We start from the raw sequence: 23461 nt of genomic DNA, 5'->3' as shown, positions 1-23461 counted from the left end.
TCTAGTTCAGGCTATTATGTAAGTTAAAAAAGGGAAATAATCTAGAATGAATCGACATTTCATTTGCATAAGGAAGCAAGTTGCAAACCTGCAGCACAATCCTGCTGCTAAATAGCACAATGAAAAGTTTTATCTGAAGACATCAATCCAAACAGAATTTGGCCTGTTACAAGTATTAATTATACAGGATGACAGAACCCTACCTGGAGAGGTAAATCTCGAGTACAGTAAAAATAACCCCTTGTTCCTTTCAATATGACATGAAACTACTAAGAGTAAAATCAACTACAAGAAAGTAAGAACCATTCTGAGTACAGGGCATTCTTTCATGGGTCTATTTTCTCTGGACCAGTTTCTCCCATAACTCCTAATTCACCAGTGTATTTGTACAGAATAGCATCCTTCTTCATAAGGTAAAAGTGCAAGACAAAAAGGCTTTTTACTATCAGGTCTGCTTGAAATGGAAGCCAAAGTTGATTACTTAGGAAAGCATATTTATAAAAATAAATGAGAACAAAACAGATATGTACAAACCAAGGTGAAGCAAAAGACATTCCTTAAAGCCATGTTCCGAATGAGGAAGTTATATTAAATTCATACTTATCACCCCAGTAAATAAAGGCTAGTGGGTTTTTGTTTTGTTTTTTGATGCAAATATCAGTATACTCAAACGGGAACTTAGTGATCTAACCAAATCTTTCTATAACCTCTTGCATTATGAGCAAAATCCCTAAAATGTCACCAACTAAAGATATTGAACTGGGCTGTAATTAGTTTCAACAAAGTAGTCCTTTTAACCCTGATTTTCTACATGTGGATGGCATTTCTGAAGTAAGTGTTATGAACCTCCTTTAAGTACAAGTAGAATCAAATTGTAAAATCACAAGCAGTGATCTAATAATTCTTCCTCTAAGCGTCTCTTTTATTCCCCTGTAATAAATTTAAATCTATTCTTCAATCTCTTAACAGGTGATCAGAAAAAATATGCATGCACACCTAAACCACCACAACAAACTTTATTTTTTAAATAACACTCCAATCACTAATATAATAAAGACTGTTATAACGCGTTAGCACTGGTATCATTATTCCTTATGATTCAATATTCTAATGACTGGCTGTAACAGAGGTTTATGTTCTGCCGAGGCTTATACCACTATTTAATGTAATTAAACAAACTGGCAGCCGAAGCCTCCGTGGAAATATCATTTCTATCACAGAGTATTCCCACCAGAAATTCAGAGGAATCATAACATACAAAGTTTGATTCTGTTTTATTTTTTCCCTTGTTCTGAAACTGCTCTGGCATTTCTTGGACTTAGTAAAGTGGAAGAAGGAATTAATTTGGCTTCTGAAGACACGGTGTTATTGACAGCACTAATAATCTATGGCAAATACCCAGCTCCGTAAAGACGCAAGGACACATCGCTGAGCGAAGGACCGTGCCCGGTTCCCGAGCCCCGTCCTAGCCACGCAGCAGCCTGGTCGCTCAGCAGCACAGGGGGCAGCAGAACTCCCGCCATCCGCAGCCCTCCACACACCCAGCCTGCAGCCGTGATTGCAACAGCAGTGGGGTTTTAGATAAACCACAGAAACGCCAATATTCATCACAGGCCAGATCCCTCTTCCCACTGAAAGCAGAAATAAAGCTCCTCTGGAGAGGGGATAAGGCCTCTCCATTGTGATCAAAAAGTAAACACATGCAAAGCTCTAATGGGGAAAAAGAATCTTTTTTTTTCTAATTTTAAAATCAAACAGGGAGAGTCCGCAAGGTTTCTGATCCTTGTTACAGTTGCATCTGGGATCGCAGACATCCAGGGTAACAGCATAAAGGAGAATGGGACCATGCCCATACGATTAGAAAAGTTGCTATCTGAAGTTGGAGACGACTGCTTAATACCCAGGAAAGTGTCTGTCCCTTGGAAACGGAGTTACCTTCTGGGCCACATTCACCTCCACTCGCTGCAGCTCCCCTGCTGGCATCAGACATGCCCCAAAGGTAAATACAGCTGTGCGTGGGTGGGCAGGTCTCCCCCAAAAGGGCGCTCAGCCCCTGCTGCAGCCCTCCCTGGAAGGGAATGCTTGCTGGGATCAGCAAGAACAGCAGGTGCGAGGAGCAGCATTTGGCCCACCGACGGACACTGCTCCAGCCCCGTTAACCAGGGTAACGAGCCAGCATCACCTGCAGTCTGCAGCAGCCAAGCACACAAGCCTACTTGGTTAAAATAGAGGCTTATGTACCTTTCCCGCCCAGCTGTAGAGCTCTCCGTAGAAATAAAACCCACCGAAACAGAATCCACACCCACGGGGGGGTGCGCAAGCAATGATAATGAGAAAAGAAAAATGTCTGGTTCTTATTATTGCTCTCTCCAGTGCTTTCACCTCCACAAACAGTCTTTTTAAAAGGTGGCTTCTGTAACAGAAGTTCAAGTTTCCTTAATCATTTAGTTTTCCTACATCCTTAATCCTAAACTGCCAGGATCTAGTTGCGTTTTCTCATTCTGAAGATTTTAATACTTTTATTTTATATCCTAATATCGGGGTGGGGGGCAAAAGGGGAGAATCGCGGTGTCACTGAAAAAAAGAAGTCACCGGGTTTTGCGATCCAGCAGCTTCCTTGGCAGAGAGAACTGCTGGTTGGCATAATCCACTCATTTGACAAAACTACTATTTCTGGGCACGCACTCAAAAACAGGTAGGAAGCAAATGCTGAGAAATAAGGAAGTAAAAACAGCCAACAGATTTTTCACTACCAAGAACGCCAAGAGTAAACATGATTTATTTAGCTGTGTTTAACATGTCTCTTCTACACTAGACTGCAGAAATCTGCTTGCATTTAGGGAAGGAGGAGGAGGCGGGGGGGAGGGGATAAAAAGGGAATCCATTACGGCGCTCCGCTGGTACTTTCTGAATTGTTCAGTCACACAGTTTTATTGAGTACAAGTATTTTCTAGCCCAAAATATATTCATGTGTCAGAAGAAAGCAGCACTAATCTGCTGTTAATTAACAAGCTGCTGCTAACAAAAGATGAAGGACCCAATTCATACAAACAATATTTACGTGGGTGTCGCAGGATTTTGTCACAGATCTTTTCTTTTCTTCCTCCCCCCCCACCCCTCTCCTCCTCCTCCTCAGCGCAGGAGTTACGGGGACGCGGCGCGAAGGAGTCCTGACTCCCGGCTGAGGCGAGGACGCCCGGTCTGATCCCGATCCCGACCCCGCCGCCGTGAACAGCCAGGCTCCTCGTTTCCTCCGACGGGATCCAGCCAGGGGCCGCCCGAGGAACCCAACGCCGGGGCTTGGGCGACGGGGGCGCCTTCCTCCCCCGCCTGGGGAAGGGCCCTATCGCAGGCTGGCAAGTGAAATTCCCCTAGATCCTTATTCAATTAAGAGGCAGAAGCCATCTTCTGGCGTGGTGCCCGCGGCAGGGAGGCTGCCGAGGCGCTGGGAAGTGGCACCGGGAGAAGCTCCCATCCTCCACCCACCCCTGCCGGTGGTGCCCGGGCTGCGGCAGGGGAAGGGCGCGATCGCGGCCCGGCCCGAGGCCCTGCCTGCGATTTCGCGTTTGTTTAATGCAACCGCCGCGCTGAGGACTTTGGGGAGGGCGGGCAGAAGCCTGCTAGCAGCCCCGAAACCCGGAGGGATTTGGGCTTGCTCAGAAGTATCGGTGCGCACACAAAAGGGTAGGGTTTTGAGCGGAGCGGAGGGCAGGCTCTCTCGGCGGCGGCCCCGCTGTGCCACCCGCTCCCTGCCGCGACGGTGGACCGACGGTGGACCGCTGCACTCGCGGCCTCATCCAGAGCGGTGCTGAGCACCGCGGGCTCCCCCAGGGCCCTGCCGGACGCAGCCAGGCACTTGGGAAAATCAAGCCATTCACATCTCTCTGCCTCGTCTGAGAAATGAGAGCGCGTATCTGCATATCTCATGTGGGCGGTTTAAAGCTGGTGTTGGCAAAAAGATGGGAGGGTTAAAAGTGACATCAACTAGCCAGATGAGCACTAAAAATTCCTGGCCTTGCTCCACGCAGGGGGACGAAGGTGAGATTGTGGGTTTAGAGAAAGGGCTGGTGGTCCCCTGTGTTTTAGGTATCCAGCCACCCAGACCTGCCCTCGAGAAGGGCTAAATGACACTGCTGGGGCTCTACTCAGGCACTGCCACCACACAGCTACTGCTGGGAGAAAGGCAGGGACAGGAGCGTGGTGTGGGTAGAAACCAGAAGTATTTGAGCACGATTTTAGAAGTGCAAAGGTCCTTCCGTAATTAATGGGGGCGGCATTTCTGCTAGCAAAGTGCTCTGCTTACCCAAGTTGGTGTTTCACCCAGAACTGTCACACTGTCTCCTCTGATAAGAACCAAGCTCTGCAGGGAAATGCATGCATCTCCCCCTCCAGGTTTTCTCTCTGCACCCTAAACCTGTCCCTTAAAACACAGGATTTTAACTCTAGAAGTCCACCATGCCTCAGTCAGCACACCCTCCGGGCACCCTAGCCACCCCCCAGCCCCAAGCAGTTCCTCCCACTTGGCGGCGGCAGCTCTCCCACCCTCGCTTTTGGCACACTGCCTTCCCCCCATCAGGACTCCGGTGGGGGGGGTTGCACCGGCAGAAGCCTCCGAGAGGGAGCAGCCCTGAACATAAGTTAGCACAAACTCTTCCCCACATCTTCTCCCCTTTGTGCATATCCGGAGTCATCTTCGCCACTTCTAGACCAGCATTTTAACAAAGTCCTGGCCTGGGCTTTTTCAAAAAGCAATTTTTTTTTTTTAAACAGTGATATTTGAAACTGACATTTACCACTTGAAAAGCTAAGTGAACACATTTAAACAAGTGTCTTAAAAGAGCTAATGAGAGAGAGAAACAGATCCATCTGTATTGCATTCTCCACCCACTATTGCTCAAAAAAATAAACCTTTCCAGACAGCAGGGAAGCCTCCCAACAGGGAAGACAATAGGAGTTCCCAAGCTTCCTGCGAACGGAGTGCGGACAGACTACACGCCAGCGCAACACCCCACCTATCTAACTTCTGCTGCAAGCTGCCGATCGCCCTCAGCAAAGCCTGCGATGAGCGCTAGCAAGGCTCCGGCGCTGGAAGAGAGCTCATCAGTCCTTCCAGCACAAGCAGGTGCCTTTGCCAGGGATCTCTTATGGACACCACTGCATCCACAAGCTCTCCCTGCTTAAATATCTCTAATGGTTGCTAGTTGTCAGATCAGGAGCACTGCAGACCAAGGATTTCTGTCCTCATCCACAGGGGAGACAGAGAAAGGATGAGGCCAGTCCAAGATCACTGTCAAAAAATCCCTGCCCTGGAGGATCACTGGTGGACATTTCTGGTGGCCAGCTAAGATGTCTTTCGCTCCTGTGTATTAACGCTGGTAACGGAGAAGTACATAATGCATCTCTTTCAAGAAACAGCTCCAATCGGGTTTCCTCAATCAACTTCAAAATCAAAAATAAAGTGCGTCACCTTAAATGATGAACTTTGCAAAATGAGGGTAGCATTCTTTAGTGAAGTGTGAGGGGGCTGGATTGGGGGCTTGGGTTTTTTAGGGTTTTGGGGGGGTGATTGTTTTATCTTCTTTCCGCAAAGAAGCCCTGTACCATAAACATTAATCAAACACTATATTCTGCCTTTTAGTCTTGAACAATTATGAGTACAGTTTTGTGATCTTTAGCCATATTTACTGATACTCAAAGGCAGATTCTATCTTGTTAGATTGTTATAAATGGGACCCCAGGGAATCAGCACACAGGCTGAGGCAGATGTGAAAGCCTTCTTAGAGCCTGTGTGTGTTTCAGTTTTCCAGTGCTGAAATTATGAATGTTTTGAAAAAAAAAGCTTTTAGATTCCTCTGCCAGATCATTACAAAGAGCTGTCCATAGACTAAAAAAAAAGCTCCATTTTGCTGAACTTAAGATTTTTTAAGGTTAACTGTTAAATTTCAAAGTGTGGTTTACATGTGCTTGCCATTTGTATGCACAAAAGTTTCTGAGGCAGACGTAGAAAAGGTCTCTGGTTATAAACCATTAAAGAGAAAGAAAGCCACAAATTCTATCTTGTTCTCTCTTAGTTAAATATATTCTTTCTGGTTCAGACCTGTTTCATAATACTATAAAATAGACACATGTTTCCGACACTAGATTTGAGAAGCTGTCACATTAAAGGTAAACTTTTAATCTGCTATAGACAAACAGCACACATTTTTATTTCCTAAGTAACAGCTTTGGAGAAATGTTTAAACAAGAATTTAAGAGCTTTGTGGTAAAGCCACATATAGGGGTCTCAGACAGCTACTGGGTTTGAGCTTCTTTTTTTTGTTGTTCTTTTTTAATTCTTTAAATAACCTACTTAAAAGTAGACTTTTAGGAGCAGAATAACCAAGATGCACAATAAACTGAACCTCTAGGCTTGTTTTTATTTCTAGTTAATAAAAAAGAAATGTTTGAACTGAAATACAGGCCTGAATTTCTGGCTATTCATCCTCATCTTTTTATTTTCTTGGGACTCACAATCGAATACTTTTAAGAACTTAATTGTGTCACAATTAGTAACACATTAGTCCTTTGGTATTTTTAATAGCAACCCAGGTTTTTCCCCAAGGCACTTAAAAATGGCAGGCTCATATATACTCTCCTTTTTTAAAACTCCCATGCACTTTCTTCTTTAAAAACCTCCCACATGCATTTCACTTGGTCTGAAAATACCAGCACAGATCTTAATCCTGCCAACGCTTACAGACATGCTTAACTTTCTGCACATCAGTAATCCCGCTGAATGCAGGAGGACCGTTTGTGTACCTACAGCTCGGCACAGGCTAAGGATGAAATCCTGGCTCCGCTAAAGCCAATGGCAAAACTCCCATTGACGTCAATAAGGTTATGATTTGACATTGAGTTGTTGCAGGATTGGGACCATCCTCATTTTAAGGTACTTTCCCAAACTCTTCTTTTCCTTTTTTCTTCCTGCTGTTTCTCCCCCTCACCTCCCACACTGGCTCTTGTGGGGCCCCATATTGAGACCACTTGCAAACTTCTGTCTTTCAAAGCCCTCCACGAGGGAAACCCCCTCGCTGGGACAGGAAACATCCTTTGCAGGTAAAGCTGAAAGAAACTATTTTGCCCCGCTGCGTGCGTTTGAGTAAACTAATTAAAACCTGGGAACTTTGGTTCCAAACGATGCCAAGAAGCAATCGCTAATATGAGCTGAAGTGAAGTGGGAAGCTCCAGACGTTTAAAATTAGCTGCAGGGGGAAGAAGTTTAAAAAAAAAAAATGCAGAGGCAAAGGATTTTTTGATTTTACTGTAAAGCTGCTGTGGTGCACTTTGGAGTGCATAGGGTTAAAATGAACGGGGGGGGGTCTTAAGTGAGGGGAGAGCGTGCTGCTGAAAAGCGGAGGAGGGGGGAAGCAGCGGCAGCCGCCTCGGAAGCGATGCGGTGCTGTGAAGAGGAGGCAGAAGTGAGCAAACCAGCTGAACTGCTTGCAGAATTAATCAGTAACAAAGAGGCTGGAGCTGTTGGCGGGCTCCAGCCCTTGAACCTGGACTCTGCTCTATAAATTTCAACTTGGAAGGGCTCGCTACTTGCTGAAAGACAGGTTGGCTCCAGGCCAAGCCATAGGGGGAAAAAAAAAAAAGGCCAAAAAAAAAAATTCCTTCTTGCTCAGGAAACTTCCCTTCAGTTTCTAACTCTTTTTATGAGCTAGTAATAGGGCACTCTAGAAAACGGGAAACGAAAGGGGGTATTGAAAGGAAAAAAATGAGCTGGGAGTTGTTTTAGTAAAGAAAATAAAACAAGTAGGTGCTAAATTCAAATCTGGATTTCGCCTGCACACAAGAACGTCAGCTACAATAGAAGACTTCAGAGTGCCTTGCCAATAATTCAAAGGAGATTTTACAGTTATATTAGCTGGCTACAGGTTTGACTCTGAAAATAATAAATGTCTGAAAAGAAGAACAGGGCTGTTTAATCCCTGTCTGCAGTCTTGTCTTGTTCTCTCCTCCCCCACCACTCTACCTTGTTTAAATGACCATTACGAAAGCAGTGTGGTATAAAAAAATGTAGAAATTCAGAAGCATCTCTTTCCTTTTTATTTTTTCCCCCTTCCAGCAGGGAAGCACAGGAGAACAGACGCTCTCCTTAGCCCCTGTTCATTGCAAAGGCAGTTTTATTCACAAATACCTCTCCGGCACGGTGCTTTCACGACGGGAATAGACAAGGAGTGGGCTGGGGCAGAGCAAGGGGATGGCGTGCGGAGGGGGGGGAAGCTGTCAAAGTGGAAAGCAAGCAAGCAAGCATCTACTCAGAGGCCAGACGCACGGGCCAAGGTCAGCTGCAGCAATGCAGCCCCTTGCAGCGGCTATGCAATTACGCCCAAATTATGCAGAGCACTCCGATTCCCAGAACCTGCATGCAGGGACTGGACCGGAGGATCTAGGTCACCAGGAAGGTGTATAATGATTTAATTGCTCTTCCGAGTTGCTAAAGGGTAGATTAGATACTCTTTAGCTAGAGCAGGGGCTGATGCTCTATGCTGCTTGCAAGAATACATGTAGATAAAAGACCCTAATGAGAGAGTGGAGAGAGAAATATGGTAAGCACCAGCCCTGATCAAAAGGTGAAATAAAGTATCCAAAATAAAATGCAGTCTAGTCAGAGCCGGGAGGACAGGGGTACACAATCTCTTCACTGAAAGTGGCTGTTAAGTTAAATTAGATTAATCACTCCCATCTCCCTTCCTCCCCCAACCCCCTCATTTTTAATGAAGGGGCTTACTCCTGTAATGCTGAATCCCGTCCAAGTCGTTGGACATTTAAAGATATATAAGTAGCATGCCTGCGACACACACACATCCTGTACTTCCACTTTCCAAGAAAACTGGAATCTGCTGCTTGGTAGGCCTTTTCCATCTGTAGCTTTTATGACTCTGCTGAGGGACCAAAGAGTAGTGTCCCCCTTTTCTTGCTCAAGAAATACTCTTCTAAATGCCAGAAGAGAGGAGCGAGGAGAGCGAGTTTAAGAGCTGTCGGGCTCAGCAGTGGTTTGTGCTGATCATGCTTGAATCTTCGTGCAAAGGCATACATGCAAAGAGGAAAAAACAACAACCACTAAGTAACCACTTCACATCTGCCATTAAGATTATTAAAGTTCTTACAAGCGGTATCTACCCACCTTCCCCGCTACACACAAACATACACACACCCCCAAGCTCTCCAGTGTGGCAACGGAGAGCCAAGAACGTTCTGCTCTCCCTGCTGCAGCAACCGCATTTATTCCTGTTAAGGGGTTAACGATTCGTTTCCACTACTTCTCTCGAGAAAACCTACAATGAAAACATTGGCTCACGAAAGCGTTCTCACTGCCAGAATGCCACAGCGCGAGTGAAAAGTCCGTTTTGTTTTCATTACATCTCTGGGATTTCCGGCTTAACTCCTGAGCTTAGACACCAAATCCCTAGATACCCCACCCACCCACTTCTTTTTTTTTTTTTTTTTTTTTTTTTAACATTTATACCGCACAGCCCACCAATTACCATTTGGAGGGTGGGAGGGAACGGGTAGAAGGAACCAGGCTGGAAATGATGCTCTCGCTGAAGTGAACGCACGCGTCTCCCAAGCAGAGAGCTACCCAGTTTCCCTGGGCTTCCTGGGCTGTCCGTTAAGAAACAGTTTCTTCTCTATACCTTGCCTCTCTCCTCTATTTCTCACCCTCCGCTCTCCCACCTTCCCGCTCAGCCACCAAAGCCAGAGCTGAAACTCAGCCCCAGATCTATGCCCTTTGAAGTTATGTGACATGACATAGAAATCCAAGCCTTTCTTGTACAAAAAGTATGATTACTTCTTTTTTTTTCTTTCTCCAGCTATGATAGAAAAATGTTCTAATCTCAAAAAAAGCCTAGAAAGGTTCAACCTTTATGTCACAGCCGATTTGGTCACTGTGTGTATAGGCAGTGCAGTTCAAACATGAGCTGAGAAAGCAAAACAGTGCATAGAAAAGACATGAAAGGAGGCTACCTCACGCTAGAGCAGCACTGCTGTCCTGCTAAGGCAAAGCAACCATTTTTTGTGCCTTTAAATATTCATTCACCTTAGGAGAGTAATAGCAACTTTTTGTATTTATAGGCCAGCTTTTCCACGTTATAATACTTCCAAACAACTGCCTTTCCTTTTGCTAGATTCCAGTGCAAAATTTCCCTGCAAACTTATGCAAACTCCCTTCCTGCAGTCAATACTCCACTAAGCATTCAAGTCTATTCTTATTAGTCACATCAAAACAAATGCCAAAGCTAGCCTATATGATAATTGGGCACTGCTCTTATTTTGTTTCTGACAGTTGCTTGCAAAATTATCAGGAAAAATGACTAATTACCAGCTGACCAGTGCCTTTTCATCATTTAGCATCATATGTTCACTAAAAATCTACCTATCTTTCCATACCGACAATTATCAGAGAAATACACATTCTCTCTGGTCTCCCACATGGCCCAAGTAATTTCATAAGAGGTCCCCAAAAAGGCAAAGAAACACTTTGTTGGGTGGCATTTTGATTTGGCTCTACTGCTGAAAATGTCTGGAGTCATTTCACTGAATTAAAAATGGGTAACAGCAGTGCAAATCTGACACAAATGTATAAATTTTGCTCTTACAACGTTACTCAAGATACACATCCATCTCAGAGCAAAAAGAATCCGGCCATGTGTACTGAATGACCTTCTTAAATCTTCTCTCATCAGCCTGAAAAACGGCACTTCTGTCGAAAAGGTTTTACCTAGTATTGTCACAAGTAAAACCTAAGATGACTATAACTAAGCGAGATTAGAGAGAGAGAGAAAAAATAATAATAATAATAGGGAGCTCTCTTCTTCCAGTTCGGCACCCTGCACACTCGCAAGCATGCTGGGGGCAAGCGCCTGCTTGCGCGACCCAATCAATTTGGCACCACACCACCAATTTCGGGGGAGTTACACCAAGGTGAACCTGGAGCAGAGCGGGGCGAGCCGGACTCCTCGCGGCAGCCGCTTGCCACCCCTCCTCCTGCACCGTTACTCAGCTGTGCCCATTTTGCAGGAGTTCAGCTAACTGCAGCAGAACGCAGAAAATAACTTTGAAAAACAAGAGGGTGAGAGGAGCAAAAAACAAAACAAAAACCAGCAGGGAGAATTGAGGGCATAACATTCCTCAGTGTTTTTTAGTCTGTTTTTAAAATCCTGTGTGATTGATTTCACACTTGACTATCGCAGATGTCTCCGTGCCTGCAGCGGCGGGGCTGGGAGCGGGGCAGGGGCTGTGGACACGCTGGGAGCGGCGTCAAAGCGAAACCGCAGCGGGGAGGGCGGCCGGCTGCCCCTGGGGTAGCTGGAAACCGAGGGCTGAACAGCCAACATTGGAGCCGCGCCACATGGGTGTGGTGGAGTTCAAGCAAGGGGAAAAAAAGGGTTTCATAATAAGCAGGTTTCTCACCTTTAACTCTTCCTGGGATTACTACTGGCCTTACTGGTGCCTTTGCAGGAGACCCTGCACCTTGGCAAACGGAAGAGGCCCCTCTGCAGCAAGGGCTGCTATGGGGCCATCTGGGTTCTCCTTGTGCAACTACCTGCTCACAGCAAAGTGCCGGCACGAGAGCTGCCGAGACACACGTGCACGCCTGGAACTGGGACAGTGTGGCAGTGCCCGCGCGTCCCCTCGCAGAGGAAAGGGATGCCAGGCTGCTACGTTGTTTTCAGTCCTGTTTCCCCGTTTCCCCCGCGTTTCTCCCACCCTGACCCCACCCAGGAGCATCGCCGGCGGTCAGGAGCAGAAACACATCCCTCGGGAGCACTGATTCCTCCCCCAGCCAGACACACGGAAACGCGAGGCGAGAGGCTCTGGCGTCCAGCGGAGCAGCTGGCCTGGCCAGCGGCAGCCAACTTCCAGGAATACCGCTGGCTGTGGAGCATCGCGCTCACCCTGCCTTGCACGCCGTCTCCTGACTCGGCAGCAGCTGGCACGGGGCGGCACGGCGGCACGGGCGCACCCCCCGGCACGCAGACCCCACACGCGTCTCCGTCCGGTCTCACTGGCAGGCTGAAACCTCGAGTCTGCCACTCTTACTGCAGTTCCCGCTGCCCCCCGCTCTGGAAACGTCCCCTGGGAGCAGCAGCAGCGAGGGGGCTGCAGTGCGAGGGCAGGGGGGCCACCACGGCAGCGCCCCGTGCAGCGTCTGCCGGGGCTGCAGCCCCCTTGCCCGCTCAGGGCAACCCCACGTGGGCCCGCTCTGCTTTTCGGACGGGAGCTGCGCGCCTCCGACATGCCTTATCTGGCACCTGCGCGGCCATGTGCGCAAACAGGGCTGTGGATGAGATCACCCGACTTGTTTTTCTCCTCGCGACCCAAGTCAGGACCTCAGCTGAGGTCTCCAGAGGCAAACGACTCGGTTCATTAAACCGCGGCAAACCCTGCTCTCAGAGGAGCCGAGGCTGAAACCTTCCCCCGCACGCATCCCCACCCAGTCCCCCCCCATGTTGCTCAGGTACACCAATTAGCAAAACACATTGCTAAATACCCGATAAAGCTGCAGATTCTCATCTCCCACATGGCCGAGGAGGCCAGGTAACTCCGCTGATAGCAGGCAAAACCTGGCAGAGGCGACAGAAGAAACAAGCCTGGAAAAACCTCACAAAAAGCATTTCAACTGTAACCCAAGTTTCTCAGGCTCTGTTACCACATATTTCTGGACGACTCTTCTTTCCTACGTAGCATTTTTCCTAGCCTCCCTTTCACAAATTAATCTTGCTAGAACTACCGTATTGAAGAGCTACTGGTGGCAGGATCAGGTGCCACAGCACGCTTGGGAAAGGGAAGCGCGGCCAACGCTGACTGGTTTCCAGTGCCTCGTGCCAGCTCGGCGCCGCTCAGGCCACCTGTTCCCAACCTGCCTGACATCTCTGGCGATCAAGCTCAGGGTTTTTCGTCTTGCATTTTCCTTCCCTTCCGTGTGAAGGCATCACGATGGCTGTCTGAGTCCTATAGTTAATATGGGCGCACGGGTCCATAATGGTACATTGTAAGTAAGTGAATGTCTCAGAGTAGACAGCAATAATAATTAGCTGTCATGATTTGAAAAAAGGATAATCCATGCCATTGAGTTAACAATCACTCACACAACACACATGGATTTAACTAATCTTAATTTGGAGAAAAATAACAATTCTAAATATATCAAATAGCCTATTTCATGGCAACCTGCGGCGGTGTTTATCTCTGGCTTCCAGCACATGCAAGTTATTTAGTTTCTCTCACTGGCAGTTTTACCATTCAAAAGCCTGAAATGAACATTCATGGAGCAGGGGTTGCAGTTAAATCCTGCATCTGACAGGGAGCCTTTTTTCACGATGCACATCTAGGTTCAAGTACATAATGTATGGAGCCCAGCATTGGCGACCCGGACTGGATGAATGAGGAATTCAAATCAACTCCCCTCCCTTTCCTAGCACTGTCTTTGCAGAAATTAACTGTGCTGTCTTAATGAATCTCTGCTGCTCTTCTGGCTATCTGTCTGGGAGGGTAAGCTGCCCAGAGCACAGAAAAAGGTAACAATCAGATGAACCAGTGAAGCTGGAGAAGATCTGATCTAAGTGGTCCCTGTTCCCAGTGGAGGCTCCCTTCTCTTCATTTCAAGGTCCCCTGCCCCTCTGCTCTGACGGTTTAGCTGCTCCTCTGGTCATTGCCTGGGCTCTGTCAATTAATCCAGGGTTAAAAACAAGCAGACCGGTATTTTTTCTTTAATCTGGATTATTTCACAGAACCCTGCTAGTGAACAGACTGGTGATCAGCTAAGCCAGCAGAGCTTAGAGGAGGACAGGAGATACCCACCACTGAAGGACAACAGGAGTCACCCTTGAGGGCCTTCTTCCAAGAGAACTGGTCAACTGGTCATGACCAAGATCTCATAAATATGAAAATTAAAAAGGGTTATAAAATACAGTGGTATTAAAACTTTCCAAAGTATCTGCAACTGATAAAGCAAAAGAAGCAGTGACTGATAACTCCTAGCTAATTCATTGGCATTACTTTATTTTGCTGAGCAACAGTCTGGTATATTTGCTTGATACATATGCCTCTGTATGAGAGGCAAAACTGATTTTCAGACAGGTCAGCTAATTTCGAACAAAGCTTTACAGGACAAACTGCTCCTAAGCAAGTCACGTCCTCATAGAGCCAGGTAACATACTATCACATACCTTACGGACAGGGGTAACTAAATTAAAGTGCCTTGAAAAGCTTGGATTTGCAAGTTAGAAGTCAGGGAAAGATTACAGACTTCATTATCACAAGGTCTTTAAAAGCTGATTGCAGAGATAAAGTTGCCTTTGTCTCCACCGAAATCTAGAAATGCCAATTGGAGATTTGCACTGTGCACATGCAAATTCTTGCAGATTCCTGAGATCTACCTGCCTCCCTCTCAGCCGCACGAGTCCTGCCACCAGGTCAAGAGGGATTCAGTGACCAGAGGAAGAGGAGTTATCACGAAGAAAGAAAGAAAGAAGCAAAGAAGCAAAGACCTCACAACACCAGAGCACCCTGCGTCAGAGTTAATATTCTGCGAGGTGCTGCATCCTGGCGTGCCAGCTGAAGCACCCTCACACCCAGAGAGAAGAAAGGTGCTATGGCAAAGCCAAGCTTAGTGCTCGTCTTACCCTCGCTACACTCAGCTATGGGAAGCTGTAACGTTTTGCGGCTTAGTCACACAGCAGAAGGCCGCACAAATCATTTCAACCGAGTAAGAAGGTCTACAAAAATAACACAAGATCAAGGAGAATAGCTGAAACCTATTTGAGGGCAGCAGCAGTGGCAGCATATTTCAGGGAGCCGGAGTGGCGAGTGGGTGATTTCTGGTTTCCCTCTTCAAATATAAAGACTCAATTATCTTTGAACAGCTTGCATTACACATGAATTGACACATTTATTTTACAATAAATAACTGAAAGTTATCTATGTTTCCTTTACTGTTAATCTACACAAAGAAATAATAAACAGAGCTTGTCTACAAAAATGCAACTACTGCAGTCCTCAGAATTCAATTAAGCTAAAATAATTAATGCTTCCACCATATTAAATTACTTTATACATTTGAGCCACTGAAGTTTTTTTTATTCTTTAATCTTTTTCTCCTTTTTATTTGATAAAAAAAAGTTAGTTTCAAAGTGGGGGGGAGGCTAGCTAGAAGGGGGAAAAAGAGCATGATTTGCTGTTAAAATGTAATGGTCTCCTTTAGCTGACACAGCATGTAGAGTGTTTTGTGCCTTTGATTAAAATAACATTTTAAATGCTTTGAACAAACATATCTCCCCATACTTCTAAGGGATTATTTTACATATTTCTTGGTGGAATAAAGAAATTCATTCTTCCTGTCGCAGTACAGAAAGGCTAAGAATATCTTTCGTCACATATAAAGTAAAAATACTGTAGGCTGTTGCATTATTACCAAAAAAATAAAAAAATAAAGGGAGGGGGTGGCGGGGTGGGAGAAAGCTGCCTTAGAGATTAAGTTTCCCTTTTATGAAATCGTATTTAGTCTCTTTTTTTAACAAATCTAACAACAATGCTCTACAGCCGCTCACTGGGAAATACCTTTAATGTTAAATGCAGATTCTGATTTTCTTGGCTAATGCAGAAAGCCTTTCTATTGAAATATAAATAAGGGGTTTGGTATATCCCACTAAAGCCTTTCCAGTGAATGACTTCTGTGGGTTTTTCATGGCTACTCTCCATGGCTGTAATGTGAAGCTTTTATCCTACTATTGAAAACTATCCGCTGCTATTAAAAAATATATATATGGAAGGACACTGCACCTTTTTATCTCAGAGCTGGGCTCCTAATTGAGAAAGCATGATTACTGCACTGTTTAGTGGATGTCCCTATCTCCATGCACTGCTCAGAAAATGCCAATCAAATGATAAACGCTTTTATTTTTGTCAATTCAAAATCTTTCATACATATTTTCATTTGATATTCAGTTTAGTCTGAAAGAGATTAGGTGCTCTGGATTGGCTTTTTATTATTTTTTTTTTTTATGCCTTTTCCACATGTGAATGTCCCATCCCCCTCCCAGTGGATTTTCAGCATGGCAAAGGCACTAGTTACACTGGTGTTGACTCACAGACCCTGAACGGCAGCCTCTGAGCTAGGTATAGCCATTGAAGTATTGCATTATCAACTGAACTTGGACACAGATTAATAAGAGATGAGATCTGGACTACGGCTACAGCATAAGTCTTCATGACCAACCTTGCTAAGCACTGGGCATCTTCTGAAAGGGCTGAGCACCATCGGCTTGCACAGAGACCAACAACTTTTGAGAGTGCTCAGCACCATTCAGGATGCCTTCAGCAGACTGAAGAAGAAGGTCCTCAATACTTCTGCTCCCATCAGTCGGGAAGGAAATCTAGCCCTCAGAAAGCTGCTATACTGTGAAGGAGTCATGTCTGCCAGGAAACACATTCACAACAGCCAAAGGATTGGGTCAGGCCTTACAGCAGGGCTGCTTATAATGCTACAAAGGATGCTGCCACTTCTAATGCCCCCAAAGCTACCAGCCTTCCCACGCCAAGATGGTGACTGCACCCATGAAGGACTCATAGAAGACAACAGCCTAGTCAATGGGTTGCATATGCCCTCTAAGAGAGGAGATCTGGAGGATCTGAAGACTGCAGCAGTTCAAATCCCAGATCTTCCTTTTCATGATGAAGCCCAATGATAGATGCCCAACCCCATGATAGATGAAGGGGACTGAATCAGAGACCTCCAATGGCAGGAGGAGGTCCACAAGCAGGAAAACTCTTAAGCTTCAATTGTAAAGAGAGGTTCTGCCACCACACATGTAACTAATGCAGGCCTTCTGTGGATCCCCTTGGGGGAACATCTCTACTACAAGCAGGACCCTGGACCATCAGCTCTAATCCCATATGACAATTCCTAGAGAAATAGGGAGAGTGACAGCAGTGACAATTTGCCACTGGTCTTCTGTACGGGAAGGATATAGCCCACTTGAACAAAAAGGCCAGGCTGAGGGGATATCCTGCTGTGTAATATAAAAAGCCCACTCTCTAGCAGGGAGCACAGCCTTCCTTACGCCCAGCATGAGCATTGCGTACTATGCTGCAGAGGAGCACATGGCTGCAGAGGGAAGAAATGCTCTGCGTGCCGGAAGCTGCCCCACACTGTGCATTCTGCAGGAGCTGTTTCAGAACAGCTCACGCAGGTAGATACCATCACGGGCCTGCCCATCAGTGAGACCACTGGGGATCTGATCAGTAAATGTTAACTACACCACGTTACAGTTGCCTTGGAGCAACTTTAACGTACACACCCACTTTCTCTAAGATACCCAAGAGTTTTAGAAAAAGAAATGCCTGTAATCTGCTCACCTGGGCTGGCTCGTGCTCTCGTCTCCCCTTTCAAAAGCCCCGTTTGGGGTGTGCATTTGAATGGAAGAGTCCCCCACCCAATTTCAGCAATCTGCAGAGACCCAGGATAGGTGGCACAGTCAGTAGTTCAGACAAGGAAGCTGAAACCTACCCCCAGCAGAAGGAACAAGCAAGAACTCAGTGAAGCCCCACTTCAGCCCTTGGAACCAAATCTTCTTCCCACTGGAGCCAACGAGATTCTTCCATTGACTTCAGTGGGGCTGGGATTTGGCCCGTCCCACTGGGTCTGACTGTTATACAGGGTATCCACACTGGATTGAACTCAGTGTATCACCCAATTCTCCTATCCCTCTACCGCAGCTACCTGCTTAAGGACACTCCTGAAATGGCTTCTCTGATCCCAACCTTGTGCTTTGTCCTGTGTGTGCAGGCTGGCTCTTTGCTATCCCAGAAGACGAAGAGACCTCTCTCTCAGACAGCTGTCCTGCACAGATAGGTAGCTACCCTGAATTAAACATGGGGTGAGCCACCCTGCTGATCCCTGTGTGGCCGTGAGGGTCCTCCAGACTGATGGCTCCTATAAAGACCTGCGACTGAAGCCTCCGTTTCATGGCGCTTTCTAGAGGGCTCTCGTTAAAAGATTACCTAGGCAGTTGATTGAGTGTAAAACATGCTGTACCTGCAATGTTCTCCTGCTTGGGGCAAATTCCTTTTGTAGGCGTGAGAAGACGGTCTTCTTCATCGGGTGTGACTTGGATCCCGATTTCCACTGGCTCTGACACTTTCCTGAGCTCGGCGCGTGAGGAGGGGGGAGGGCTGCTCTTATCCATGCTCTTTTCATAGCAGGCACCACCAGTGCCATTGCACTGTTTTCTCTTGTGCTCTATAAAAACCAAGATGTCTCCCAGCGGGAAGTTCATCTGACACTGTCCACAGGTTAACAAGTCGGGGTCTGTCCCGCCTGCGGCGATGCTGATGCTGCCCGACTCTGCTATTGCCAGGCTCTCATCCTCGTCGGCGATTGCCGGTTCCACATGGTCAGCCTCTGCTTTACATGGACAAGAAGAAAGGGAGGAAAGGGACGAGGGGAGAAGAGAGAGAGATTGCTTTGAATGTTCACAGACTCTGAAGGATGCATCACAAGAGGCCCAGCCTCCCCCCAAAAGAAGCCAAGCCTGATTAGATCTTTCTTTTATTTTTCAGCTTTTCCACTCTCCCATAATGATTTCAATATATTTTGCAACCAAGCCTGCCTGAAACAAAATGGAAAGGCTGACCTGGCATAGCTTTCCTGACAGCTCCTTCCCACTGCTGCCAGCACTGCAAGAATATCAGTAAAGAGCCATTTTGCAAATGTTCGAGCCCCAAGTCACTTTCTGAAACAGTTCCTCGTTTGTATCCCACCTTCTCATTCCCACAGCGTCTCCCCGCCACCTGGCAAAGGCCCCATTCGGCAAATCTTATGCACCCAAACCTCTCCTTTGATTTCAGTGAGAGGGCGAAAGCAGGGGAAGAAGCACCTCAGTGCTCTGAAGAAGCAGGATCAGGCTCCCTGCAGCATACAAAAATAGTACCACCTTGTCCCTTTACAAAGATAGTCCCAAGGTTAAATGGCCACCCATTAGCACAAGCTATGGCAAACCATTTGCAAGAGTAAGGTAAGCAGGATATGGTCTAATGAGAAGTTAAGGGGTTTCAAAAGCATATATAGCAGGAGAAAGAATAAGGCACTTATTTAATATACTGGAATATTGGCTGAACCTTAAATCTTCCACTCATTTGCCTGATGCCAAATACCTATACAGTTGCTATATAGGTTATTAAAAGTTTTTGTATGAATCTTGCCCATGAACCTGATGGATTTCATACCATTACCCGCAAAAGATTCAGAAAGCATTTCTGACTGACCTGAATCAGTTTCTAAGAAATAAGTAACTTCTCATTTCACAATTAATCACACACAGAGCTTCTTTTTTTAATGGTTATTTTGTAGATAATTCTTACATTATAAAATAATTATGGATCACAATCCATTTCTGGGGCAAAATGTGTTTTTTGGTTTGTTTTCTCTTGTTCTACTGTGTAACTGCCAAATCATACAAACCTTGGTCTTTACTCAGGCAAAATTTCCACTGACTTTTGCCTAAGGCTGTTTTGCCTCTGAAAGGACTATAGGATTTGGGCTGAACAAAACAGAGGAACTAACAGTATGTAAATCAGTGAGTGAAACCTATAATCGAATCAGGATTAAAAGAACAGTAGGAAAAATGCTGTCTGTTAGCAACAACAGTTTGCTTATGAATTTCTTGGAGAAAGCAGTATCTCAGAGAAGTGAGCCTAAGCTAAACAGATGTTATAACCCAGATCTGGGTCCTCCTCCTGGCCGAAAACAAAAGGACTCTTGTCCTGGTCTTTAGCAAATTGCAAAAAAGCACATAGAAAAGAGACAAGAGGTGGAAGGTGAAATATATTACCTGGCAGCAAAAAAATGCTTGAGCCTTGCAAAAGACAGTTTAGAAAAAGAATCGCCCCCTGTTTTCCCCTTCCAGAATAAATAATTGATTAGTGTATCTACCAGCTGTGTTACAAGTTGCATCAGAGCTCACTAACAGCAGAGTACCAAGCAGCAGCACCAGCAGCAGTGGGAAAAGGACTGGGAGCCCAAAGAGGTGCCCGAGCGTGAACCATTCTGCTGGAAACGAAGATGGGCATGGGAAGGCTCGAGTTCCTTAAACTAACTCGCAACAAGATTACCAAACACAAAGCCCTTCTGAAAACCATTAATTACCTTTTTCTCCTTAATCTAAGTTTAAAGGGAATTTGAAGACAATACTACATAATTAATTCACCAATTTATTTTATGAAAAGATGCCCTGCCTTAGTGAAAATGTAACCATAACCCTGTGCTGAACAGGGACTGCTGGGAAGAGAGCGGATGTCTGTGAACAGTGTGTCACAATGCAAAAGGTAATTATTTAGTGCTTCGGCTCCCTTTAATGATCTAACATTGAGCAATATTGTTTATATTGAAGAGAGCTTGCACCTTTAATTACCAATTACATATACATCATTTTAGAGCCAAAAGAAAAGGACTGTGAAAAGGGTCCTTTAGAAATGTGCACACTATTTCTAGGAAGAATTCCTATTAAGGGGGAGCAGAGTGTCAAAATATTAAAAAAAAAAACAACCCACACACGGAGACACACACACGCGCATACACACACAGGAGATGGGACAAAGAGCTGGAAAAGACAACATGAAAATAGGAACTGAACCAAGGGTCATAAGAAATAAAAGTGGCAGAGGGGGAAAACGCTTGTTACTAGTTTCACGTAGCATTCCTGTAAAGCTTTCAGATTAAAGTATGTCTCTCAAATTACAAAGGCTGAATTTTGGCATATATATAACAAATAAAAAGAAAAGCATAGATCTCAACTTTATTATCTTTTTGATGTGAGGAGGGTTTTTTTTCTGTGATTTAAATTGTGCCTTTCAGAAAACATAGCAAAACTGCTGCATTTGATAAGGGTCCTGACCATGCATCTGTGGAAACACGAAGGAGGCTTTAACAGCTAAACTGCTGAGAATTCTTTCTTTTCAGTTCTACAGTTCATTTGAATATTAGTTAAATCCACATATGCCTATTCACTTACACTCTCTCACTCTCTCTTTCCAAGGACTCTGCAATGGCACTTTTTTAAAATAACATCTGGTATTCCTTCATATTTTGGCAGTCTTCACATTACTGAAAATCAGCTTTTCATTTTCTTGGTACACGGAGCCCTCGTGATCGGTAGTAATTGGGTTCCAAAGTATCAAAGATTTTTTACTCGTCTCTATTTCTGATTTTAGCTTAATAAATCATCAAGCATGAGACCAGTCATATACCCAACAATGCAAAAGCTGTATTACATTCTCTCATTCAGGAGGTGGAAAACAGACATAAAAGAATGAAAAACAAAATACTGAATAGATCTTCAAATGCATTTTATCCATGTCAATTTGCATTTTTTTACTCAGAATAAAAAAAGAAAAGGCTTCCTATTGACAACCCAATTAAGCCATTAAAAACCTACATTCAAATAACATTACAGGAGAGATTTAAAACCCACAAAGGAAAAGAGAAAAAAGCCTGGAAGTCCAGCCCATAACGCATCAGGTCATGCCTGGTTAATACAGCAGCCAAGATCTTATGCTGTTTAAGGAGTCCTTTAATACCAATGGGGCAATTTAGGCCAGTCTCAATCTAAAGTTCTGACTCCACTTGTGTCTGTGGGTTTAAAATGAGTCGCTTCACATCATTTGAATTTAACTCTGTGGTTTTATTTCTGTTTGTTGGTAGCTGGGTCTAGGGGGAGGAGGGTGTTTCCTCATGAGTATTTATTTAATTTTTTTTTCTTTTAAGAAGGAAAAATCAAGCCATACAAAAAAAAAGGAGACCGGAAAATATCTCATCTCCCTTATGTGGGAAAAGGAAAAAAATGCAAACGAGCTATTTCCAGCCCAGACCCATGCCATGGCTCTTCCAGGTGTGCTAAGGTGTGCCCAGCACCTTCCCTACACCCAGGGAAGCCTCCGAACTGCTCTACGGTGCCTTCCTAAGGAGCACACGGAGAGCCGGGGATGGGCTTAGCAGAGGGGCATCAGCGACACTGGTGTCACTCGATGGCTTCACGAAATTCATGCAGCTGGACCAGCTAAGTTACTTGCCTTGCACTGGAAAGCATTACACTTGCTGGCCGGACTCTACGCTGCATCTCAGAGCGCTCTGTCTACCATACCAAAATAGGGTGGACAATTTTCTTAACTCCATAACGGCACTGCCACAAAGCCACGAGCACTCCTGCCTCAGCATGGTGATGTCGTTTCGGCATATGTGCCCCACGCATACAATATTCTTACGCCCAGTATGAGAAGAAATGTGCATGCCAAGTACTTTCTGCCTGTCAAGTGTCTCAAAATCATACTCATTAATAGTGAAAAAGACAGTGTTATTAAAAACCGTTTTGAAAGCCTCAAAAGCCAAACCCGTAGACGCTTGTTCACGGGCTTTGGTTGAGGCCGGGCCCAGGTTGCGGAAATTTCTTTTCTCGTATTTTTATTGTTCTGCAGAACCAAAGGTACAAAGAAAATGACAAGTCGTCAGCCTATGCTCTTTCTTGTTTTTCCCCTTCACACGGTATCAAAGGGAGGCAGAGAAAGGGGGAAGCGGGAACAGTTTGGTCCCGGGCCAAAGCGCTGCGTGTCGGCCTTCCTCCCCGCGCTCGCTTCCTGCGGCTCGGTCGCAGATGGGTAACGCGGGGGCCGAGGGGCACTGCGCCGGCACCCGGCCTGCCCCATGCCCGCCGGCCCCACGCAGACCCTGCGCCAGCCCCGGCGGGCGAAGCGCTGGCTCGCCCCTCTGGCCGCCTTTCTCCGGGGTGCACTGGGGCTGCGGCGGCAGCCCGGCGCCTGCGGTCGGGGCTGCCTCGGCCCCGCTCGCGCCCCGCCACGGCCGGGCGCCAGCGCACGTGCTGCGGCGTAACGAACGCAACGTCCTCTGCGTGCAATTGCCGCTACCTTGAAAGCAAATCTGGACCTTGTGCAGCTCAGCCTAGTTCACAAGGGAGCACAAATAAGCGACTTGTTCTTCAGGGTGTTGCCCAAAGCGTGCTTGAAAATGATGTCCCTTCAATCAACACCCACATGTCACATTTACTGTAACATCAACATGCTTAACGGAAATAGCTCTGATCACACACTCTCTAGCTGGGTTATCAAAGAGATCGGTGTCAGGATCCGAGCTGCACAAAGACTAACACTTCTGAAAGCGGGCGATGCAGCTCCTCACCATCTAAGTTTATCAATAACCTGTTTCCAGACCCTTTTCTGCAGCTGCAAGGTGCAGAGTTTAGTTTGTGCCTACACGTTGCACCGGCACCACTTTCTGCATTAGGAGACACTGCTTATTTGCCATCGATTTTTAATTTTTCTGATCTAGAGGACTGGAAAACACTTGCTCGTAGTTTTGTTTTTTTTTTTTTAAAGTCCAAGGCTGCGCTGGCCGAAAGAGGTGAGG

The 23461-nt window shown here is 45.9% G+C and overlaps 1 protein-coding gene across 4 annotated transcripts in view; it reads right to left on the bottom strand.

Moving 5' to 3' along the window:
* Positions 1 to 23461, bottom strand: part of BCL11B (B cell CLL/lymphoma 11B) — a 98271-nt gene that overhangs the window by 65582 nt on the left and 9228 nt on the right. For 2 of the 4 annotated variants that reach the window (XM_026079550.1, XM_026079552.1), the window contains exon 2: positions 18083 to 18451. In XM_026079550.1, the coding sequence (XP_025935335.1) occupies positions 18083 to 18451 (369 nt within the window). The remainder of the gene's footprint in view (positions 1 to 18082; positions 18452 to 23461) is intronic. The other 2 variants (XM_026079551.1, XM_026079553.1) reach the window with 1 other exon arrangement.

Source organism: Apteryx rowi, unplaced genomic scaffold (genome assembly GCF_003343035.1).
Source record: "Apteryx rowi isolate R43461 unplaced genomic scaffold, aptRow1 scaffold_5, whole genome shotgun sequence".
NCBI classification, from domain to species: domain Eukaryota; kingdom Metazoa; phylum Chordata; class Aves; order Apterygiformes; family Apterygidae; genus Apteryx; species Apteryx rowi.
The sequence above is the reverse complement of the archived record's forward strand: the minus strand, read 5'-3'. Positions and strand labels throughout refer to the sequence as shown.